This window comes from Stegastes partitus, unplaced genomic scaffold, assembly GCF_000690725.1.
Source record: "Stegastes partitus isolate 25-593 unplaced genomic scaffold, Stegastes_partitus-1.0.2 Scaffold441, whole genome shotgun sequence".
Classification (NCBI taxonomy): domain Eukaryota; kingdom Metazoa; phylum Chordata; class Actinopteri; family Pomacentridae; genus Stegastes; species Stegastes partitus.
Window position 1 is genome coordinate 130,207 of NW_007578172.1, and position 13,300 is coordinate 143,506.

Genomic DNA, 13,300 nt, shown 5'->3' on the forward strand with positions numbered 1-13,300 from the left:
ATGGGACAACAAGAATAATGAGAGCCAGGCTGTATAATGTTAAGTGTACCAAGGGGGAGCTACACATGAATACACATACATGTCGCTTATTGGCACAACATCCAATATATTGCCATTGGAGAAGCACTTTTTTTCTAAATCCATTACTGGGTCACTGAGTCCATGTAGATTTAAATATGGCCACCTCTAGGGGGAAATGAGCGTCTATCCCGGATGCTGTTAGTGCAGACAGAAAACAGCAAATGTGTTTTTCTTTTAATAGTTTCAAATTTCGCTTTTTAAGTCAGTCATCACTGAAGTTTGACTCTTGGTTATTTAATCAGAGAGTCATACAGTCAAGGGTTAAAAATCAAAACACTCAGCTCCTCTTATCTTGGTTATGGGGTTGGGTTGGGAGCGGGCGGGAGGGCAGTGCCTCATTGCTTTCCAGCAGCGGTGCTATGATACCTGGGTAATTACTGTACAGGGCTTACACACATCAGTGAACAGTAACCAGGCAACCAGCCAGCCTGCCACAGAAACAGACAGAGACTTTCTTTCAGAGTCACGGGTCTGTCTGTTATAATCTACTCATTTCATTGCAGCTGAGCCAACAGAACAGGCACTCTGAACTGTGTCCACCCCAAAAATGAAGGGAGACATGATCACGGCCTAATGGAGCAGTGAATGATTTGTCATTCTATGTACTTTTGAAGTTTCCGTGTACAACAACCAAGTGTTTCTAATATGACGGAGACCTTAAGCTGAAAAGCTCTTGAAAATTTTGAAAATTAATGATTATAAAATTTGATTTGTAGCCTGTGTTCTGTATTTATATGTTGCGTAGTTGATGTTCGTGGACATCTTGGACTGACCTGGGGAAACAGTGCAAAGTGCCCCATCGGTGCCAAAAATACTGAACATGTCTTGATCTGCACTGAACTCAGAAGCTCAAGAACTGCGGTGTTCAGGAACAACCAAAAACTGAGCAGTTAAACAAAGTAAAAGTTTTTTTTGAATTTGCACTAAATTGTATTTGTAAGGATTTTCTTCATTATTAATGCAGTTTTTCTACAGTGTTCAAGCTTTCGGAGCCCCATAAATTCAATCTGCTTTAAAATACTTAATAAAGTTGATGCTAATATGTTAGCAAATTGTTGCTATTTTTAGCACTGAGCATACACAGAGCAATATTTCTATTTATCTGGATTTGTTAGATCTATTTAGGTGTAGTCTGATCTTCATCCTGCTGCAAGGTGGATTGGTGGTAAGCATCGTTGCCTCGCAGCAAGACGGTCGCCAGTTCGCGTCCCGGTGGGGGCACCAGGATGTCTCTGCGTGGAGTTTGCATGTTGTCCCCGTGCAGCGTGGGTTCTTTCCAGGTTCTCTGGCTTCCTCCCACAAGGTCCAAAAACATGTTGAGGTTAATTGGTGATTCTAGGTGTGAATGTGAGTGTGCTTGGTTGTCTGTCTCTAAGTGTTGCCCTGTGATAGACTGGTGACCTGTCCAGGGTGTCCCCTGCCTTCACCCTAAGTCAGCTGGGATAGACTCCAGCCCCCCACGACCCCAGTGAGAAATAACCATCGTATAGATAATGGATGGATGGATGGATGATCTTTATCTTCTAAGAGAAATATCTGGTACTTCTGCTGCGACAGGCTTTGCTACAAATGTGGACTGGTAATAACAAAACAAAGATTATTAGAAATAAAAACAATTACAATGTGTACATGTCAAAAATAAACTGTATACATATATGTGTATAGATAGATAGATAGATAGATAGATAGATAGATATGTACACACATAATACACACCTGAATATATAGACATTCGTACACATTTATTTTAAATTACTAACTGTAACCTGCCGGTCAATCAGTCACATCACTACTAGATGTATTGTCTCTCATATTACACTCAGTCATTGGATCCTTTGTAAGAAAGAAACTGAAAGGGCTGATCGGTGCAGCTTCAAATCAACAAATACATATCAGTTAAATAAAATGTGTAACATTATACTATAGGCTTAGAAAGTTGTTTGTAATTGCATGAAGGTTCTTACCAGCTTCCAGTTTGGTTTAGTGTGAACATTTCTGTCATTTTCCTGCTTGAATCTAGAATTTTGTCCTCCAGTGTTATTTTAACAAACAGTTTGTAATCAGTGATGGTCTGCAAGGTGATAAGGATGCCCACATACAACCCTGTTCATGTGTGTCTGTCAAATTGTGTTTTCTCCTAGGTTATTTTCAACAGCCTACCACACAGTAATCTCATTACACTGTTTTTTAGATAATCAGATTAGTTTGCGCCCACTGGCAACAGCATCAGGCCTGGACTTGCCAATAGAGTAGTCCACCCAGCACTCACTGTGTGCATAGCTTTCTATGTAGTGAACTGGCTTGGAACTTGGTGTACCAGGCTGCTTAATCTTCTAAACTTACATTATATAATAGGATGCTGTCAGTGTACAGGTATTACTATTTTTAGGGAAACCATCCTTGCAGACCATTTTCATTTTATTTTATGTTATTTTTTGAAGATATGGGGCTACTGGCTTAGTGTCAGCAGCACACAAAGGTACCTTCTGTTTTTGATTTTAAGTGACATTTTCAGACAGTCCATGTAATCATAATAAGATGGCAGGATTTCTGGTGCTTTTATCGTAATGAATAAGAACTACATTAAAGTTGCATTAATCAGTGTTTTGTAATTACAGTGGGGGTTCAATTTGTATCATGAAAGGTGTCATTCAGTGCCAGACAGCTCTGCAGAGTGGAGCACCTTTCACCTTTTCATTTGACAGAATGACTTTGCTAACTTTATTCACTATCACAGGTCTTATGTACTTCCCTTAGTAGTTTCTGGAGACCACATCAGAGCAGAGAGACTTAAGCTCTGTTCAACTTGGCCTTACCATGTGTCTTGGGTGAGCTGAATACAAGTGGACAGTTCTAAGTACATGTGCGAATGCACCCAAGGTGCACTGAGGACGCATTGACATCAGATCACTCAGAGCACATTTGGAGGTGGTCTGGGCTGCACACAAGACAATCTACTTCACTGGCACTCTCTGCAGAAGCAGATATACAAAATCATTCTCTTTCTCAAATTGGGTAAGCTAGCTTTGTGCACAACATCAGAAAATTTCAAAAGTCCGTTTGAGATAAATTTATGAGTATCAAACATCTTGGGCATTTTTGCTAATGTTGTTCTGTATCTGTTAGATGTGTGTGCATGTGCTAACATGTTCATCACGTCAACCTTATTATGTAATATGTCAAAGTTATTTGATGCTGGCAAATACTTCAGATAAATTAATTTGAAAATGAGACATGTATTAACACACAGCTCAGTACATTTAATGCACTTACTGTAAATATCAAGTCACTGATTTATTTTAGTTTTAGTCTATAAAAATTGAAAATTAACATTTAAAGAGTGCTGTGATCAGAGTTGTGTTTTATACAAATTGTGTTTGTGTCTCAAAAGTCAGGTCTGTGTTTTGTTGTGTCCTCATGGCTGCCCTCTTTCAAGTCATCTGGCCAGGTTTCAAAGTACACTAATGAGTTTAATAAGCAGCAGTGTAACCAGAAAGAGTGTAGTAATAACTCCACAGCATGCAAAAGAGCATGAGTTATAATGACATATTCTGCTAATGTCATATTACACATGAAATGACACATTTATTTTTTTTGTTCCTCATCAGTTGAATTGATGGTGGATTGAAATGCTAATTTTCCAATTAACAGCGAAGGGGTGCCATGGTAACAGCACGAAGTGTTGAACACTGAGCAGTGGAAATAGCAGTTGTGCTGTGATTCTCTGATTTGTGCTAGTCCTGTCACTGGTGTAGCTGCACTTAAAGAGCTGTCTGCCATTGTGTCTCCAGACTGTATTGTTCTGATTACTATTCTCATTACCAATATGGCCAAGATAACGTTTAGGATTAAGACTGGGCAATATGGCCAAAACATAGTCCTCAATGTTTTGTTGTTTTTTTTCCTTTATGACACATCAGGATTTTTTCTCTCTCTCTGCATAAACTCAAAACAAAACACAATTCCAGAATACTTCATTACAGTTGCATGCCTCTCCATGGTAAGTAGGGCTGGATGTGCACCACTAACAAAAGGAAAGCACCATTAGCAAGCCTGTTATCTTTTCACATAATTTAAAGATTGTTTAAAAAACCAAAACAGGAGTTGATGTGCAATATTAACAGATGTCATACAATGAATCCCAAAATACCTCCCAAACGTATTTGCAGTTTGGTGGGTTAAATTAAGGATTTTTAGTATCCTAATAAAAGCAGACAGTGTGAGTGGATTCATGTCATTTCTGATATAGAGTACCAATGCATCTGGATCTTAAAGAGACAAAACGTTGCTCTTTTTCATTGTGTGCTTATCTCTCAGATACTGGAACCAATTTTTCTTGTGGCCGTTTCATACAACACAGTGGTCTTTTCAACATAGGACCAATAGGAGGGGTGAACTGCCAAACACGTTTGACCTGGCTAGGCCTTCTTTGTGTTAGCTGGCTCGACAAAACCAAGCCTCCAATCAGAGAAAACAGGTATCACAATGATGGGTATTAACCCTCATTGTTAACCCAGGCCTTCTTTACCAAGCTCTGTGCACACTGGCATAGAAGGGGTGTCATTTGATCCTTTTGCACAAAATGGATATGATGCACCTTGTTCAGTCAAGAGGAGCAAGTTGTTACAATGGAGAGCTATGAGGAATTTAAACATTTATTTTAATAAACACCACTATCACTAGTAGAAAACTAATAATTGCGTAAGATAATTTATTACTTTTTCTACTCAGTGCACTTTTATTTCGATAGCTTATGTCTTCCATGGTAGCTGCACTTTAACTTCACACATTTATTGATACTCAAGAAGTGTATTTTGATCACATACTGTGTTGTAATGAAAGATGCATGGAAATAACTTTAGTTTCTGGCCCAATCAAAGTGGAATTAATATTACTGATTAAATTTTCTCTGGGATTTGGCTGCAAATCAGGATCAAGCATAAAAGCATAGCTATGCATTTTTTGCATCACTAGCTGAATGCACACAGTGTGCGCTGCTGTAACTGCACAGCTTGCAGCTTTGGCAGGTTTGCAAGTGTAATGTATCCCCTCATCAGAGAATCTATATCGCTCATAGAGAATATGGTCAGGAGAGTGCACTTGCAGCTCATCTCTAACTGAACATAACATCCTCCGGAGCTGCTCAGGTGTGCAGCATAAGTTACTGCAGTGATCTACCCAGGTTATGAGAGTCATCTTCATGACATTGTAAACTGTGGCTTTGGGCGCCACATGCCTTGCTAGTCCATCAATCTGACTTTGTAGCTCAAACCTCTGATGTCTGCAAGGAATTGACAACAACTTACTATATTGATGTGACTCCAGACAACTTTTTCTCACTGCTAGCGCTGGTGTTTGAGAGACATTAAAAGGAACTCAAATCTCCATTTTGCAAATCAGGCATTTTTCACATTGTTTGAAAACCAAACATTGTAATTATTTTGATATATTATATCACCATTAAATATATTAGACACTCATTTTGCTCTAATTAGAAGCCCTCTGTGAGTGCAGCTGAGGAGAAATGATGTATCATATAAGTGAAGATCAGTCAGTTTAAGTTCCACCGCCAGCTTAACGTAGTTGGTGGAGCAACAACAATACAAATAGCTTTTATACAGAACGTTTGAAGTTTGATCACATCTATTATGTCGGACAAAACCAAATTCCCCAAGTCAGTTTCTCTTTTCAGTCCTTCCTCTGTCTTTCGCCTAACCTTGTCCTGCGAAACACTCAGAAATATAAATTAGCCTTGAATAGCATTAACAATCAACTAAGAGCTGGAGTGTTTATTGTGCACTTTCAATCAATCTGACAAGTCACTAAGATCAGGGCTTTCTTAGCTCGTTCTGCTTGCTGATTAGTGAAGCTGCTCTGCTGCATGGAATGACAGAAATTCTTCCTCTATACTTCTTTCAGCCAGAAATGCTGCCTTTGCTTAGGACTGATCTTAATTAGCAGGACTCAGAGTTGCCAGTTCTTTTTAGCAGCTGTTAAAACCTCATCTAGTCTTAGCTGTGCATAAATAATATGTCTAATGAACATCTTGGCTAAATACAAACATCACTGAACTGTTGGGTAACCTCAGTTTAATAAAAATAAAAAATGAAATTATGATGTCTGACCAGGCAGATTGATCGTTTTATTCTACTTGGTGAACATACTTGGCGAAAGCTAATGTTAACGTTGGTATGAATGATTGGTGTAATGTTAGGGAGAATATTAGAATAAACATGTTACCACCAAAAGCTCATTTTCATTCATCTTACCCAAATCACTCAGTGTGATAAGCCCGAAACCCATTTGTGCACAGCAGTGTGCCCTCTTATCTGCTCTCACTCTCACACCATTTGTTCCATCTACTGTAGCATACATGAGTCCATTACTGTGATGAGGGAAAGGGTACTGAATCAAAGGAGCTGATGGCAGTTGGCAGGTCTCCAGACGGACTGGCACAGGTGTGTGTGTGTTTGTGTGTGTGTGTGTGTGGGGCACACTTTTTAAACTGGTTCTTAGTGGGCTCACACATATGACAGTGCACATTCATGTGAGGGAATGTGCACTGTCATCTTAGTGGGAAAACCTGCACTCTGCTGATTCAGATGTGTGCAGCTCACTGTATCTGATAACCAAAGGTCTGGTGGAAGAAACTGAATCTGAGAGGAACAAGTGAAAGCATTTAGGAGCACAGTATTCTGGGTAAGAGGTCATATTCAGTTTACTTGTCTCTATGTACCCTTGTGTGCTACTCACACACACAATATATCTAAATATACAATCCAGACATGTGCAGACGTGCATATTTTGTTGTTTAAATGAATATCTTATGCATGTGTGAAAAGAAGCAATCATTGCAATGTTTAGGACTTCATTATTTGTCCTCATTCAGCTTCAAGGACGTGCACAGAGGCTGTCTGTCTGGCCCAGACGCACTCACTCCCTTTCTCTTCTTGTCCTCTCTCGTTTTACAGCAGTGTCCCATGAAGGACACCATTCTGTAAAAATGTAATCAAGTTATGTTGATGCATGTTTTCCTTCTTTCATTTAGAAAAGAAGCATGCACATAAAACCTCAAACAGCTAACTCCAAACTATTTTAATATCTGTGTATTGTCATTGTGTTATTTCAGCATGGACTGCTGGCCTTCAAGTTCATCCTGACCTTCCTCATCCCAGATGTTCCCAAACACATCCAGATCAAACTGTCACGCCTGGAGTTTGAATCACTGGAGGCTCTCAAGAAAAAGGTAAAATCTGACTCCTTTGTATAGATGGAGGAAATATTCAACATTTTTGTCATTCTACAGTTCTTTCCTGCTTCAGTGTCCCTCAGCAAGTTAAAACTGCATTAGCAATCCTGAGGCATGTATGCATCTAGTCACTTACGCCCAAGTATGAAGAATCATGAAAATCGAGGACATGCTGGCTGTTGACCAATGTGGGGGAGTTATTATCACACCAAAATGGCTACAAACAGTGGAGGAAAAAACATTGCAGTATTGCAAATGCTTCCATCAAATCAATTATTTCTCACACAGCAGCTGTCTTTTTGCTTTCAGGTTTGTAATTGGCAGCCCCCCTCCTTTATATTAGTAAAAGCAGTGCTTATCAGAGTTTGCTGTAAACTACATCAGCAAGAAATACAAAGAACTGTTAAGGAAAATAAAACAATGACGCTCAGATGTTATTAGTCATGATTAAAGTTAAATAGGTTTCCATCACTAAATGTGCTACTTGAAAACCCTCAGCCCAGACAGAAAGGACAGGCTGCAGAGACAGCGTTGTAATGTCGTCCTGTCATTTAGCTCTGACAGTGTTAGCCTGTGATGGCCTGCACTCGAGCACGTCTAACGCCATTAAACAAGCAGCATCATGTCTCAGTAGGTTCACTGGAAGGGGTGTGAGCCGCACCACTGATCAAGCTGATGCACACCTTAGAAACACACACAAGTATTTTCAGTGTGTGTGTGTGTGTGTGTGTGTGTGTGTGTGTGTGTCCATGCCTGCCTGCTTCATCAGCATTGTCATCCAGTCATAACTGCCTAATGACCCAAAATCCAAGCTTTAGTGTGTGTGCTGGAAAATTTCTGTTTCGTCAAAGTTACATTATTTCACCAGATAAACTGTAAATTTAACACATTTGTAGATGCAGGACTATATCACGCACACATGCAGTGATTTGGCTAACTCTTTAATTAATAACTGCTCCATCAGTCCAGCCCTACAGGCCATCATCAGTTTAGAAGTATTGTCCCTATTCAGAATTCCCTCCAGAAACCCAGCTGACCTTGATGCATCTTCCCTTGCAAGTGCAAAAACAAGAGCAAGGCAGCCAACAAAACTAATTAAATATACATCATTACTCTGGGAAATTGATTTCAACTTTAAAAACTGTAGAATTATCAAAGCATCCAAAAAACGGCTACCACCATCACCCTTGGCATGCCTGCAATTGAGATTAAATCAACAAATTGTACCAACAGCAGCAGTTTTTTAAAAATAACTATTTTTCCCCTCATCCATTAAAGATATAAAATTATGACAACCAAAATGTAGTAGACTGAGCTTCTGTGGTAGATTTACATCCACTGTGATGAGAATAATGCTTTGGACCATATGGATTTAAGCCTCACTGTCAGTACACTTCTTCTATGTTAAACTCTGTTCACTTCTGTTCTGTGACATTTTGTCCTCATAATGTGACTTCAATGTTTTGTCAGAATGGTGATTTACGCAGACATACATTAGTAAGTCGCTGTGGTGAGGCAGTAACTCCCTCTCCAAAGTCTGGCCTAACTGATTTCAGCCCAGACAAACTAAAGTGGAAGTCTCATGCATATGACCATAACAACATACTGGTCTATAGCTTCCCATTTAGCATTCAGAATGGGCTCTTGATGCCTGTCCCAGACCACTTTGTTGAAGACAAATGGTGTGCCCTATGCTAATAGTATTGATATGGCTCCACAGTAAGGCATTAGCTTGCTCTGTACCGCAGCCATTTGTTTGATGTGGACTGACAGGGCTGAGTGCTTCTCTGATGAGCTCTTTGGCTTTTGGTTCATCATTTCTTTCACGTGGTTGCTGTTAGTCTTCCGCTGCTTCTCGTTGTGTTGGCAATTTATGAGTTTAACATTTCACATACAGTGTCCCCATCCACTGGAAGGGAATTTTACATTATATGGTCCCTCTGCCACAAATTATACAGAAAATTAGATCTGCTTTCTCGATCTTTACCATTGATACGTCAGAGATACTTTATTGATGTTTAGTTTCAGTCCTGAGCTGTAGTGTTCTTTGTCGATTTTTACTGTAGATTAAATAAAACCTCATCCTTAATATCCTTAATTGATGCATTTCATGTGCAAACCCCCATACATCAGCCAGAGAGGTTTGGTTTAATCAGCGTTGTTCTGTGGTCTCTTGGTTCTGCAGAGACAACTCCATGGAGGGTAAGTCGCTCAGGTTGTGTGTGGTTTGGAGAGTCCTATGACATTACTAAATGGTTTTGTGCTTTGAGTAAATGGACTTGTTTATAATCATGACTACTCATCTAATGTTCTAACTCAGGTGATTTTGTTGTGAATTTGTGATTAAACATTCTGGGTTCTGTGATCCAGTATTTAGCAATTTAGTAAGATCATCATTTCCACTGTTGTTACAGCTGTGATGGGAAACGGTTATTAATAGGTTAACCTTCAGCATGGCACCAAACCTTCGGCCTGTCTGCAGTGGATATCAGTGTGTTTGACCTCACACTCAGAAACACATGCAGACAGAAAGGAAAGTATTAAGACAGTTGGAGCTAAATTAGGGGAGTTGTGTGCTATTTAAGGCAAACCTTTACTTTAACATATTGAGTTAGGCAGACAGACATACAGTACAGATTGTTGGAGGACAATCAGGTCGACTGCTTGCTTAAAGGATGCCACATGAGAAATAACTTCCAACAGTTGCAGTTTTATTTGGTATTTTTGTTTTTGGGTTGTTTAATATTTTGTGGTTTTCATAGCAGTTTGACCATTAAAAGTGTTGCCACACATGTAATGCAGAACAGACGTTTTTTTGCTAAAGCTGTAGCAGCTTTTAGTGAAGCATTCTAAACAAATCACATGCACATGTTGATGACTTTTTATGGATTTAATACTTTAATTCGGTACTAGAACTGTGCCATATTGTATCGTCCATGACATAACTGTGTAATCGAGCAGCTTTCTTTTTTGTTTGTTTTTTTTAATGGAACAACATATTCGTGAGCCATTTGTTAATATTTATGTATTCAGTCGGCTTGGGACTGAGAGCCAGAGAGAGAGCAAGAGAAGGATTTTTTAAAAACTCATTTAGTGAAGCACGTTACTGGTTTTAGTGTTTCCATTACATTTTGAGATCATGAACAATATGGAAGCAGACTGATGTGCACATGAATAGAATTAGTCATGCACAACAGTTTGTCAAACGGAGTTCTTTGTGGCTACAGCCAGGAAGCTGTTTAACATGCATGAGGTGCAAATCAATTTGATACTAGAGAAACCAGAGTCTTGTATAATTTAATGATGCTGTGAGTTATGATTACCTGTTAATTACATTTAAAAATTAGACAGGAGTGTTTGATTAGAATAAAATGCAACGAGGTGCCCTTTCCCCTACGTTGTTCCATAGAATAATAATGTGGACGGATAAAATGTGCTCATTGGCTCTCACTATTCAGACACTGAGAGGTGCTGTAGGATAAAGTTGTTAGCAGAACTAGCAAGGCCCTCACAATCCCACAGGAGACACTTGATCAGACAGATAAGTGACTTTCTTGGCTGCGCTTCTCCAGCTACAAGTCACCTTGATCTGCAGTACCATCTGAGCACATCAGTCACAGCAGATTGAAAGACCACAGCATTACATGAACAGTACATACATGGCACATTGATGCCTTCTCAGTGAATGCATGCTAAAATTTGTCCAGATTTCTCTTCTTATTCACAGGGTTTTATGTCAAGTGTCATCCTTTTGTTTATTTTTATATACACACAGCACTTCTGCTGCACATTACTGTTGGTTCTCCACTGTCCACCCACACAAATACTCACTGACACACTGCTGGAGAACAGCTGATTAGACTGTTTATGGTGTTTATATGTGCAATTTACGTAATTATATCTGCCTTTCCTGCTGCCACACCTCGCAGTTTAAGCATTGCACTTTTACATATTTATTAAGCGTTAAACTGTTCTAATGTTTTTAATCTGTATCAAGAATGTCTTTTTATAGATTGTCTTCTTGTTTTGTACATGTTTTAATCAGGGAGTGCCTTTAAAATGTAATTGCTTGTCTTGAACTGCAGTACAATGACACCAAAGTTTTTTATCTAATCTATTTAGGCTTTGAGTTATCCTTGGTTGTCCCAGCTGATGCAGATTCAACAGTAAGATAATGACCACTGTTGGGTTTGATTTAGCAGCCCTTAGTGTTACATCATATCCCACCCATCCTATAAAACCAGAGAGTACCTGCAGCTTGCATGTAGTGTCATTCATGTACAGCAACTTGTATTAAAGCAATAGCTTTAGGCTGTTCCCATTCATTATCTAGTTTATGAAGTGATTGGGCAGACTCTGGATTGCTGTTGTAAAGCCTACTGAGCTGAGAAGTTGGGTTAGACAAGTATACTTGGCTTAAGCTAACTTTGTGGAGGCAAATTTGGATCTTTGGAAGGTACAGTTGGATTATAGAAAGTCCAGTGTTGGTTCCAGTTCCCGGTTGACACCATTTATGAAGTCTTAAAGCTCTTATTAAACCTTTTTATCTCTCCTTATTATTTTTAATGAGTGAAGACCAATTCTATCACTAACTCTACCAAAGATAGTTTTTTAGTGAAAAGACAGTTAAACTGTACAGACAACATAACTAAGAGTCCTACTTGAACATTTCATACTTTAAATCATTTTTAGTGCTTGTTACACTCATCCTTGTGAATCTGGACTACATTATTTGGATCAGGCAGAAGACTTAGGTTTACAGCCAGTATATTCCAGCTGTTGTGCCATAATGTTTCAGATTTGCTCCTGCTGAGCTTGTTATCTACCCCTCAAACAGTCCTGGACTCTTGCCCAACAACAACTGTTAGCTGAACTAATTCTTTGACTCGATAAAATAAGTCCTTAAAAAGGATGTTAGAAAACTTTATGATATTCCACACAGGGTTGGAAAGGATCAGACTTACTAACCTGATTTGATTATGGATTTAGAATAGATGACGTTTTGTTAAAACCCCAGCTCTAGTTGAAGGTCAGATAAAGGTCACTGTGACTGAGGACTGAAGAAAGTCACAAAATTACAGGAGTCTCCCACCGTCCTTCGGTTGGCGGTGAAAGCTAAGCCTTAAATAAAGCTTCAAATCTTCCATCAGTCAGAGTCAGCAATCCGGGATGAAGACTCAGCAGAACAGGTCCTCACACCCTTCACTCACACACTCAGTAGCTACAGCTCAGACCTGACGAGGCGTTACACTTTTGCTGTGTAATACGTCCCATGCGCATATAACCACGCAGACGATTAAGAGTGGAGCAGAGCATCCCTCAGTTCTAAAGCAGCTCCATGGCTGCACAACACAATGTGACCAATAATTACACTCACATATGATACTTGTGTCCATTATTCAGTTTTTTTGACAACCACAGTAAAGAAAATGACCAGCAATTGGTCAGGAGCTGTAACACACACACAGGCCTGTCAGGCAATCACTTCATTAGTTTGCAGCTGCAACAGTCCTGATTTATAGCACTATAATAACAGTGAGTAACCCCCACAGCCCATAGGTTTAAATAAGCCCACATCTACTGGGGCTGCATGAGCTTTGATAAGAATGCAGAAGGGCATCTGTGTGTGTGTTTAAGGGTACGAAGGCATGGACGTATCCAGCTATGTGGATGTGTGTATTTGTGGTTACATGTGCAGACAAAAATAGACTCTTGGTGTGAAGATGACTGTGCTCGTTTTAGTGCTTTTGTTTGTGAGTATACAACTTTAGTTCATGCTGTGGGGGACATACATCTTTTGTGCTCATGTTTGACTTCCGATTTGACACTTTGCAGACCAAGTCCCATAATGTAAATGTAGAGACTTATTTTAAGGTTAGAGCAAGGTTAGGTTTATGCTTGGCTAAGGCACGACATAAATGAAGATCAATCAATGACAGTGAAGTTCCTCATAAAGATAGCCATTCAGAC

General features: G+C 39.4%; 1 protein-coding gene across 3 annotated transcripts in view; it reads left to right on the forward strand.

Annotated features, from left to right (window-relative positions):
* The window catches only part of ano10a (anoctamin 10a), a 35,346-nt gene that overhangs the window by 18,143 nt on the left and 3,903 nt on the right, over nucleotides 1-13,300 (forward strand). For 2 of the 3 annotated variants that reach the window (XM_008286196.1, XM_008286195.1), the window contains exons 14-15: nucleotides 7,211-7,327; nucleotides 9,516-9,532. In XM_008286196.1, the coding sequence (XP_008284418.1) occupies nucleotides 7,211-7,327; nucleotides 9,516-9,532 (134 nt within the window). The remainder of the gene's footprint in view (nucleotides 1-7,210; nucleotides 7,328-9,515; nucleotides 9,533-13,300) is intronic. The other variant, XM_008286197.1, reaches the window with a different exon arrangement.